At 35.8% G+C, this 12,204-nt stretch overlaps 1 protein-coding gene across 1 annotated transcript in view; it reads right to left on the bottom strand.

Moving 5' to 3' along the window:
- LOC123548431 (cytoplasmic tRNA 2-thiolation protein 1-like) overlaps positions 1 to 12,204 on the bottom strand; it is a 56,710-nt gene that overhangs the window by 17,874 nt on the left and 26,632 nt on the right. The window contains exons 9-11 of the mRNA XM_045335696.2: positions 10,064 to 10,194; positions 5,559 to 5,617; positions 1,627 to 1,686 (exon numbers count right to left, since the gene is read on the bottom strand). Coding sequence (XP_045191631.2) covers positions 1,627 to 1,686; positions 5,559 to 5,617; positions 10,064 to 10,194 — 250 coding nt within the window. The remainder of the gene's footprint in view (positions 1 to 1,626; positions 1,687 to 5,558; positions 5,618 to 10,063; positions 10,195 to 12,204) is intronic.

The following is a 12,204-nucleotide window of genomic DNA, read 5'->3' as shown; positions in this document are numbered from 1 at the left end:
TATGCACCTTTTGTCATATGATGTGGGTGATGATGTGGAACAACTATTTTAAGTTTGAAAATCCATTAAGTAATAACTTAGATAAAGTGAAAGTGCACCAAAACTTTAACCTGAAAATCTAAGTAAAAAGGGGGAATAATTCATGAAAAATTGGTTATGCAATTTGTGTCATATGATGTGGGTTATGATGTGGAACAACTATTTTAAATTTGAATCAAATCCATTCAGTAATAACTGAGATAAAGTGAAAGTGCACCAAAACTTTAACCTGAAATTCTAAGAAAAAGGTGGGGATAATTCATGAAATATTGATGCAAGAGTTATGACCCTTGTGCCATATGATGTTGGTGATGATAAGGAACAACTATTTTAAGTTTGAAGCAAATCCATCAAGTAATAACAAAGATAATGAGAAAGTGCAAAAAAAATTCAACCAAAGTGCGGACGCGGAAGGAGGCCGACGCCGGGTCAAGTAGGATAGCTCTCCATACTTCGTATAGTCAAGCTAACTAGAAGGTGTTTTTGTCACAAAAACGTATGTCTCCCCCTATGTATACCTTTAGCTCTGGTGGCCATATTGTGCAGCGAAGCGGAACGTGTCGGCGATATGCACAACTAGGATTGGTACTGATCACTTCTGTGAATTTTCATCAAAATCTGTTCAGCAGTTTGACCTGTGAAAGCCAGACAAGATTTTTCTATTTTTAGCTCCGGTGGTTATTCTGTGCAGCAAAGGGGAACATGCCGGCGATATGCATAACTAGGAATGGTTCTGATCACTCCTGTGAAGTTTCGTCGAAATCCAGCCGGCAGTTTGACCTGTGAAAGCCTGACAAGATATTTCTATCTTTAGCTCTGGTAGCCATTTTGTGCAGTGAAGTGAAATGTGTCGGCAATATGCACAACTAGGCTTGGTACTGATCACTCCTGTGAAGTTTCGTCGAAATACGGCCAGCAGTTTGACCTGTGAAAGCCAGATAAGGTTAATGCGGACAGATGGACAGACAGACGGACAGACTGTGAAGGCAAAAACAATATGTCTCCCCTACCTATGAGGGAGACATAAAAATCTATTTATTGTAACTGTGACCTTGACCAAATGGCATTAGAATTACTTTTTTTATAAGAAAAAACAACAAAACAAGAAATTCCACAAAAACCAGGTTTTCAAACTTTGCACCATGCCAACAGGCCCTGTTTAAAAAACGGTCATGTTCTATCATACAGATCTGACTGCATCTAATCATCAGAAGTACAGATATAACAAATGTAGATGTGTCATTGCCATATGTAATTCCTGATTCTTTGATAGAAGTTACCTAAACACTAATTTTGCTGAAAACAGGTGTACCAGAACTAAAGACATTGAGCATTAACCATTAACCATTTTCCATCTGTACTAAGGGCCATAAATCTTGCCTTCCTCAGGTAATATGATTAAAACTTGCAGGTTGACTGGTTGTCATATTATGTGCAAACTGGGGGTAAGCTTGGAGTCATCTTCCATCATTAAAGCAGGCAAGTTGTCATATTACCATAAAATGATGTAAGTATGATTTAAAACCCAAGAAAATCAAACAAATATACAAAAGTTCCGACACAATCAGTGGCAATTCTTCATCCTACCTTGTACTGGCATTCTAACTTCTTTCTTGACCGATAAACTCTCCCCCGAGTGTATAATATCTGAAATATACATGCAAGAAATGGGAGTGTATATGGGAATATCCAAACACTTGTGACAAAAAAGGTACAAAGAGTGTGATATCTGAAATATACGTATATCAAGTAAGTGATTATTGCTGCTGACGTTATTCCTTTTAAGGTGTTAATGACCCTCTCACACTTTCAGCCTGATTGAAACAACAGACTGTATAACTAGCACTGAATCACACTTTTTTTGCCAACCTGTACAATTTACAAGTTTTAAAATGTGCTTCAAATCATACACACATCAATCCTAGCTTGAACAAAAAAATCAAGCTGAAGGGGCACCAGAATCTTTTGACAAAACCCCACCATTACAGTTTATGAATGTTTCTTTTTTCTTTCTTTTTTTTTAATTTTTAATTATTAAAGAATGGCTACTAAATAAAGTTGCAGAGGGATACTTATCATTTTAGTCATAATCAGGCTTGTTCAGTGTTTCTTATTTCTCTTTTTTTTATTTTGCTATTAATCATATAAATAAGTTAGTAAGAAAGGTGATTTATTTTTCTGTCTGTATAATTTAGTTATAGCAATTCTTATCATCAAAAAAATGTGCATTAGCATGTCTGTAAAACATTTTTTAAACTTCTGACCTTCAACTGATGTCAATGATAAACTGAAAGAAAAGTGCAAAGCATTTCAATGGGAAAGTGCACAGATTTTAAGTTTGTTTCATTTGGTAGTGCTACATTACTGTACAGGGTATTGAAACTACTGGCCCTTTTTTCCCGTTTTGTCAAAAAAAAGCTCTGGTTCATAGTCTGTTAAATTCAAAGGTATCAAATGCCAGTCTTCCATTAAAATATCTTCTCTTTAGATATTTACTTCAAATGTAGAAAGTCCTCATCAAATGTATTTAATTTTGTTTGTATGTTTGTTTTGGGTTTAACGCCGTTTTTCAACAGTATTTCAGTCATGTAACGGCGGATAGTTAACCTAACCAGTGTTTCTGGATTCTGTACCAGTACAAACCTGTTCTCCGCAAGTAACTGCCAACTTCCCCACATGAATTATCAGAGGTGGAGGACGAATGATTTCAGACACAATGTCTTTCATCAAATCGTCACAGTGAACATACGCCCCGCCCGAGGATCGAACTCGCGACCCCGCGATCCGTAGACCAACGCTCTCCCTACACAGCTAAGCGGGCAGGTGCAAATGTATTTACTATTACTTAATAATTATATAATTGGTTATACTAAGCTACATCAATAATTAAAAGGCATGCAGTAACAGTCAATTGCTAAAAAAAACTTCCAGTACTTTAGTGGTGGCACATATGTATGCTGTGTTAAGCTATACATGTATTAAGTGTGTGGTGTTACACATGTATGCTGTGTTAAGCTATACCTGTATTTAGTGTGTAACTACTTGTTTTCTTTGTAAATGTGTAGGTAAATTCATTATTATAAGAAGTTACAGTCAAAATTGAGTTTCTAAAAAGTGTCTGCAGTCTACTGTATAGGAGTTAGCTTGATGTGTCACACTCATTTGTTTGCAACAAAAATATATACCCGGTAGTTTTAAAATGAACTCTATTACTGACAGGTAGAGGTAGATACAGTCCTACTGTTACACATTTATTCCACTGATAGTTGATAAAAAACTAAATACACATTTATCAATTTCAATTTTATATCAAAATTATTTCTTGTACTTTCGAGTTACTTCCCTTATCAGGAACAGCAAATCTTGACTATATATTCCGATTGTATGGAGCAGATTTAAACTAGAGCTGTCACAGGAGTGACAAATTATACCCCTACAATACCGCCTTGTCACAGAAGTAAGCCAATGTCAAAGTCAAACCTCAAAATTTATAGGGGTCATCTGCTGGTCATGATCAACCTCCCCATTAAGTTTCTTGATCCTAGGCCCAAGTATTCTCAAGTTATTGTCTGGAAACAATTTAACTGTTCCAGGTCACTATGACCTTGACCTTTGACCTACTGACTTCAGAATCAATAGGTGTCATCTGTTGGTCATGACCAACCTTCCTATCAACTTTCATAAACCTAGGCCGTTATCATCTGGAAATAGTTTAACTGTTCTGGGTCACTGTGACCTTGACCTTTGACATACTGACCTCAAAATCAATAGGGGTCATCTGCTGGTCATGACAAACCTCCCTATTAGCTTTCATGATCCTAGGCCCAATTGTTCTCAAGTTAACATCTGGAAACTGTTTAACTGTTCCGGGTCATTGTGACCTTGACCCTTTATCTACTGACCTCAAAGTCGAACTTGACCTGTATTTTATAATGTTACACCTGTGTTCCAAATTTTTTTTAAATATGTCGAGCCTTTCATGAGTTACTGTCCGGAAACCAAGAAAACCAACAGACCGACAGACAGACACTCCTATATACGCCCCCTCCCCCACCCCTACCCACAAACTTGGTTTTGTGGGGGTATAAGCACAGTTTCTGAATTTGAATATAGTGGGAATAAAAACCGCTTGTGTACAGTACAAGGAATTTATATAGGATTAAACTATTTTTTCTGGTGTTCATGCATGTGTAAACCCTGTTTTTTTTATGCGCACATTTATCATAAAGCTCAAAATGTGTAAACCCTGTCTTTGTGGCCCGGTGGTTTAGTGTTAACACTCTTGACTGTCAATACAGATGTCTGGGGTTTGAATCCCAGTCCATGCATTTGAAATGTCTGAGATGCTTTTGAGTGTCTCCCACCTAAGAGGCCAGTACTGGTTCTTCCAAGGAAAGACAACTTTGATCTATCGGTGCATTAAAGAACCAGCCTGTCTATTCACAAAGAGCTAGGCTATGTTAGCTGGACAGGCCTGTATCTAAAAGGATTTCTCTCTGTCTCTTTGTTCTGGCGGTTTTCTCTGGCTCTGTCCCTATAGACAGATTGCTCTGTGTCTGAACTAGCAGAGAACGAATTTGGCACCCTGAGCGGCTGCCTTTATAAAAGCGCCTTGAATGCGTTTATCATGAAAAGGGCTCTATATAAATCTGGAATGATTGATAATTGATGACAACATACATGTTTAACTTAAAGCCTGAAGCAAGTTTTTAAGATACAAATTTAACACAAAGCTGGAAGGGCTTTTTGTTAAATGAGTGCATTAAAAAATGGTTAACATTTGAATTAATTCCTAATAAACAAGTTTCCTCACAAGATTTTCTTTCTAACATCAAACTTTGATAAAAACCATGATAATCAGATAGAAAATGATTTCACTAATAAAATGAATGCTCATACTTAAACACATCCTTCAGCTATAAGAGAAAGTTCTTTTTCATACCAACCAAAAAAAAAATTTATGCGGAAAACACATAATCGAACGGAAAATGCCAATTTTCAATATGGGTACACTACCTTACATTCTCCATTTTTGATTTCCCATCTCTTAGTGGGTTAAAGAAAATGGGTGTAAACTGAATTTACTTACGCAGTGGACTGTATGAACTGCCAATTAATATTCATAAAAGATTTCCTATTTTCAAGGTTTATTTATTTATTTTGTTGGGTTTTATTGTCGCACCGACACATTTAGGTCATATGGCGACTTTCCAGCTTTAGGTGGGAGGAGACCCCAGGTGCCCTCGTGATATTCATCACGAGCGGGGAACTGGGTAGAACCAACGACTCAAGTGTTTTGGAAGTTATGTGTGTCTAAGTACTTTAGTCCAAGAATCTTAATTGCCTAACGAGGAATCATAATCATAAGAATTGTGAGTGTCTTTTGGGTCTATTCCTAAACGGTTAAAGAATATTAATCATGAAACTCCGATGTAATTTTCAGATAATCACCTTAAAGATGGGATTTTGTACATTTACAATAAGATGTAAAGGTTTTGTCAGAAAGGCTACATATTTACCTATAATTGCACTAGATCTAATTTTTTCCACATCTTTAATATATGCTCTGGCAAATCCTCTGAAATTGAATGTGAAAGAAAAATTAAATCTATGTTACAAAAGCTGCCCATACGACAGTGCCCTTTACGTCAAAAATGGATCATAACTTTCAATATGGTCAGGCAAGATTTACATAAACAAGTTATTTCATCATAATTTAAAACTTTAAAATAGGGACATGATAACAACTTGCATGTAAACTTCAACCACTTTTGTAAGTCAAAAACGGTCACTATTTAAATTAGTTTCAACCAAGAGTTCTCTAATTTTATTTAATGAGAAGATACCTTGCAGAAGTTTCAGTCCAATATTATATAGTTGTTACCGAGATATCGTTTCACAATTAGTTGCACTCAACAGTTTAACCAAATTTTCTAACAAAGCTCTGCCAAGCGGGGCAATATATGCCTGAAGGGTTATATCAATGGAGGACAGAAGCAAAATTTAAAGAAATAGCAAAATTTAAAGTATTTCTTTTGTTATAAAGTATCCAACCAGTGAAAGGAAGTACCCAATAAGCAGTATGAAATGAATATAATTTACCGTTACCTATTGTCCTCAGTACCCGACAAAAGTTCTCTCATTTGCTCAGAGAGACAGATTCAAGCACCATCACATAATATGTCTGTTTTTTCAAAATGGGCGTATAAAAACGTTCTGGCCGTAGGTATTTTAAACTTGACCTAAATTCCATGAGGACAAATATTCTGACATGGTTTTATGCAGATCAAGTAGCAAGAGTTAACAAGGTTTTCTTTGATTTCACTACTGTCCTAGTTTTAAAGCCTGTATGACCCAGTTTCAAAGTTGACCTGGACTTTAAAAAGGGAAACATTCTGACCAGATTTCATGTTTATAGGTAGAAAATTTTGCATCATGCTGACAAAAACTTTTCTATGATTTGATTTAGATTTTGACTCAAAATTAGCCAGTTTTGAAGCTGATCTAGAGTTCACAAAGACAAACATTCTGACCAGGATTATGTAGATCAGTTAGAAAGCATGGAGTGTCAATGGTTTTAGTACAGTCTACTGAAGTACAGCTGTAGTTAATATGAAATAAGGCACTGCCTCAATCAGGAATTGATCCGACTTCAACTCATCCTGTAACATTTGAAAAGAACTGTCTAATGACAGCACGGAAGGACACATTTTTTTAATTCAATAGGTATATCGCATGTTACCATGAAGGGATCGAACCCGATTTTCACTGCTACACGTAGGATCGATTCCCTATAAATTTAAAGGTAGATATTGAAATAAAAACAACACTGCCTATATTGTATTGTATTACATGTAATTTCCGCCTCTTGGATAGGCGCACCCTCCGGCGAGGTATATTTATTTTTATGAACTGTGCTCTCTAGGTGCTTTTATTTACAAGTGAACACTACGTGTATATATACCATATATCCATATTTGTACTGATGTGCAAGACGTTGCGGTTCGGACATGTTATGTGGACGCTTATTAGGCACAAGGAAAAAGCATACTCTTCCAAAAAAATTCGAAGTCAGATGCTCTGTGCACGTGCCGGAAGTACACATTTTTAATTCGATAGCATATATCTCATGTTACCGTAGAGGGATCGATCCCAATTTTACTGACTTTCCTCATGATCAGAGGCAAACTGCATTATTTACTGAAGAATTTCAAGCTTTGAACACTGCACTACTTCTGAGACCCACTTTTCATTATATATAACAAATAAACATTACACATTCTGTGTATTTCATTACTCTGAATTATGTTCAAATAGAAAATGTTTCAGTCATGACCTCATTAATTTGCCTGGACTGAAGGTCTGCCTACCTTAAGGTTGGTACTTGGCATGCTTTCCACCAACAGAATAATGAAGGTTCTAATGATGTCTCTAGAATGTTGAAATGTTTTGTTTTTTTCTGTGATCTGACCAAATGACTTTTTGTTTTACCCCAGATAAATCAATTCTAAGCCTGGCTAAGACTTCATGAAGACAAACACTCTGACCACGTATCATGTATGAAGTAGAAAACATAGGATATAGTTTAAAAAAAGGTTTATATATGATTTGATCTAGTGACATAGATTTTGGGCCAAAATGACCCAGTTTCAAACTTGCCCTAGACTTCATTAACATTCTGACTGGTTTTGCGTTTTGTCAATTTGTCCTCTGATCTGACCTAGTGACCTAGGTTTTAACCCCAAATTACCCTGTTATAATCTTGACTTAAAACAAGAGCACCGCCTTGTGGGTGCTGACGCTCATCTGATTTTTTTTGTATAACAGAAATATTGTCCTACCCATGATTTTCTAAGTCTAAAAAGGGCCATCATTCTTGCAAAAAGCAGGATAGAGTTATGTTTCTTGATGTACAGCATCTGCTTATGATGGTGAAAAACTGATGCAAGTTTTAAAGCAATAGCTTTGATAGTTTATGAGAAAAGCTGACTTAAACATAATACTCAACCAAGAAAACTGATTTTCTAAGACCAAAAGGGGCAATAATTATTGCAAAAAGCAGGATGAAGTTATGTTTCTTGATGTACAGGGTCAGCTTATGATGGTGAACAAGTGTTGCAAGTTTTAAAGCAATAGCTTTGATAGTTTAAGAGAAAACGTTGACCTAACATAAAACTTAACCAAGAAATCTGATATTTTCTAAGTCCAAAAGGGGCCATAAATCTTGCAAAAGGCAGGATGGAGTTATCTTTCTTGCTGTACATGGTCAGCTTATGATGGTGAACAAGTGTTGCAAGTTTTAAAGCAATAGCTTTGATAGTTTAGGAGAAAAGCTGACCTAAACATAAAACTTAACCAAGAAAACTGATTTTCTAAGTCCAAAATGGGCAATAATTCTTGCAAAAAGCAGGATGGAGTTATATTTCTTGATGTACAGGGTCAGCTTATGATGGTGAACAGGTGTTGCAAGTTTCAAAGCAATAGCTTTGATAGTTTAAGAGAAAACGTTGCCCTAACATAAAACTTAACCAAGAAATCTGATAATTTCTAAGTCCAAAAGGGGCCATAAATCTTGCAAAAGGCAGGATGGAGTTATGTTTCTTGATGTACATGGTCAGCTTATGATGGTGAACAAGTGTTGCTAGTTTCAAAGCAATAGCTTTGAAAGTTTAGGAGAAAAGCTGACCTAAACATAAAACTTAACCAAGAAAACTGATTTTCTAAGTCCAAAAAGGGCAATAATTCTTGCAAAAAGCAGGATGGAGTTATGTTTCTTGATGTACAGGGTCAGCTTATGATGGTGAACAAGTGTTGCTAGTTTCAAAGCAATAGCTTTGATAGTTTAGGAGAAAAGTTGACCTAAACATAAAACTTTACCAAGAAATCTGATCTTTTCTTAGTCCAAAAGGGGCCATAAATCTTACAAAAAGCAGGATGGAGTTATGTTTCTTGCTGTACAGGGCCAGCTTATGATGGTGAACAAGTGTTGCAAGTTTCAAAGCAATAGCTTTGATAGTTTAGGAGAAAAGCTGACCTAAACATAAAATTAACCAGGCAACGCCGACACCGATCAAGTGATGACAATAACTCATCTTTTTTTTTTCAAAAAATCAGATGAGCTAAAAAATACAAAACAATCTGATCAGATCTGATGTAGATCAAGCAGAAAATTTGACAGCAAGTGTGTCAACAAGATTTCTCTATAATTTGACTACAATGTAGATTTTTTAAACTCCAGCTGACCCAGTTTTGAAATTAGCCTATATTTATAAAAACAAACATCCTGATAATGTTGCTTGAAGATCAGGCAGAAAATGTGGCATCTATCGTGTTAACAGGGTTTTTCCTTACTTGACCTAAATAACTAGTCTTTGACCCCAGATGAACAATTATAAAAGTTGTATGTTTTTTATTGAAGAAATCAATCTAACCAAGTTTCATAAAGATATGATGAAAATTGTGGCCTCTAGCATGTTTACAGTAAAATTGAAGATGCAGACTACAACTGACACAGGGCAATATCATGATAGCTCACCTTGAGCACCTTGTGCTCAGGTAAACTGAAAGAACTAAGTGTATTTTATACAACACAAATATCATGTAAACTATAATTCATTCCCATATCTACAGTTTTGTATTGGCATGTAAAAAAGGACAACAACACTTGCGCATTAACCTATATACGATTTCCCTTCCAATCGGCATGAGTCATCAAGAATTGAAATATGACTCTGGACAAGAGTTCATAGAAGACATACAGTCTAACATAACTCAGGATCCCTCACAGCCTGAACTAGAGTTTATAGAATATATCTGAACTGCATGTATTCCTTGATAATTTTATTTATGTGTTTTTGTCGGGTTTAATGTCAACACAACCCAAAGTGAAATGGAGACTTTCCACATTTTGATGGTGAAGGAAGACCCCAGGCACCCCTCCAGGCATCAGTTCATCACAGACGGGCACCTGGGTAGAACCACCAACCTTCCATAAGCCAGACTGATGACTTGACAAAATAGTTACCTGTACGCATTAGGAGAATATATGCACTCTGTAGAGAAGTAGTCAAGGTTCTTGAAGTATGCATACATCACAATCTCTTTCTCATATGTGTATTTAAAAGGTTTACATCTTGGTAATGCCCCATCTGTACCCTGTAGACAAGAAAAGGAAACATTTACAAACGTCTTGAAAAAGAAAAGGTAACAAATACAAATGTCTTCAAAAAGACAAGAGGGCCAAGATGGCCCTAGGTCGCTCACCTGAGAAACACACCATAATAGTGTAAACATGTTAGACCTAGTGATTTCATGGAAACAAATATTCTGGCCAATTTTCATTAAGATTGGACCAAAAATGTGGTCTCTTGAGATTTAAACAAGTATTTTCTTAGATATGACCTAGTGACCTAGTTTTTGACCCCAGATGACCCATATTCATAGTTGACCTAGATTTTATGAGGGCAATCATTCTGACCAAATTTCATGAAGATCAATTGAAAAAATACAGTCTCTAACACAAACTCAAGGTTTTTCTTTGATTTGATCTAGTGACCTACCTTTTTGACCCCAGAAGACCCATATTCAGATTTTTCCTAGATTTCATTAAGGTAATCATTCTGACCAAATTTCATGAAGACCAATAATTATTGAAAAATACAGTCTTTATCACATACACAAGGTTTTTCTTTGATTTGACCTAGTGACCTACTTTTTGACCCCAGATGACCCATTTTCGAAACTGGCCTAGATTATATCAAGGTTATTATTCTGACAAAATTTCATGAAGATCAGTTGAAAAATACAGCCTCTATCGCATACACAAGGTTTTTTTTTTTATTTGACCTAGTTTTTGAACCAAGATGACCCACTTTCAAACTTGGCCTAGATTTCATCAAGGCAATCAATCTGACCAAAACTCATGAAGATCAATTGAAAAATACAGTCTCTATCGCATACACAAGATTTTTCTATAATTTGACCTAGTGACCTAGTTTTTGACTTCAGATGACCCATATTCGAACTTGACCTAGATTCTATCAAGGCAATTATTCTGACCAAATTTCATGAAGATCAATTGAAAAATACAGCCTCTATCGCATACATGTTTTTTTTTATTTGACCTAGTGACCTACTTTTTGACCCCAGATGACCCATATTCAAGCTCGACCTAGACTTTCTCATGGCAATCATTCAGACCAAATTCCATGAAAATCGTTTGAAAAATATAGTCTCTATCGCATACACAAGATTTTTCTATAATTTGACCTAATGACCTAGTTTTTGATCCCATATGACCCATATTCAAACTCGACCTAGAATTCATGAAGGCAATCATTCTGACAAAATTTCATGAAGACCAGTAAAAAAATACAGCCTCTATCGATTACACAAGGTTTTTCTTTGATTTGACCTAGTGACATAGTTTTTGACTCCAGATGACTCATTTTCGAATTGGCCTAGATTTTATCAAGGTAATCATTCTGACCAAAATTAATGAAGATCAATTGAAAAATACAGCCTCTATTGCATACACAAGGTTTTTCTTTGATTGGATCTAGTGACCTAGTTTTTGACCCCAGATGACCCATTTTCGAACTCGGCCTAGATTTTATCAAGGCAATCATTCTGACAAAATTTCATGAAGATAAGTTGAACAAGAGGGCCAAGATGGCCCTAGGTTGCTCACCTGAGAAACACATCATAATACACCATAACATTGTAAACATAGACCTAGTGATTGCATGGAAAAAAATATTCTGACCAAGTATCATTAAAATTGGAGCAAACACAAGTATTTCTTTTATTTGACCTAGTGGCCTAGTTTTTGACCCCAGATGACCCATACTCAAACTTGACCTAGATTTCATCAAGGAAATCATTCTGACCAAATATCATAAAGATCAATTGAAAAATACAGCCTCTATTGCATACACAAGGTTTTTCTTTGATTTGATCTAGTGACCTAGTTTTTGACCACAGATGACCAATAACCAAACTCTACCTAGATTTTATCAAGGCAATAATTCTGACCAAATTTCATAAAGATCAATTGAAAAATACAGCCTCTATTGCATACACAAGGTTTTTCTTTGATTTGACCTAGTGACCTAATATTTGACCCAAGATGACCCATATTCAAACTTGACCAAGATTTTATCAAGG

The sequence above is a fragment of the Mercenaria mercenaria genome, chromosome 6, assembly GCF_021730395.1.
Source record: "Mercenaria mercenaria strain notata chromosome 6, MADL_Memer_1, whole genome shotgun sequence".
NCBI lineage: Eukaryota > Metazoa > Mollusca > Bivalvia > Venerida > Veneridae > Mercenaria > Mercenaria mercenaria.
The sequence above is the reverse complement of the archived record's forward strand: the minus strand, read 5'-3'. Positions and strand labels throughout refer to the sequence as shown.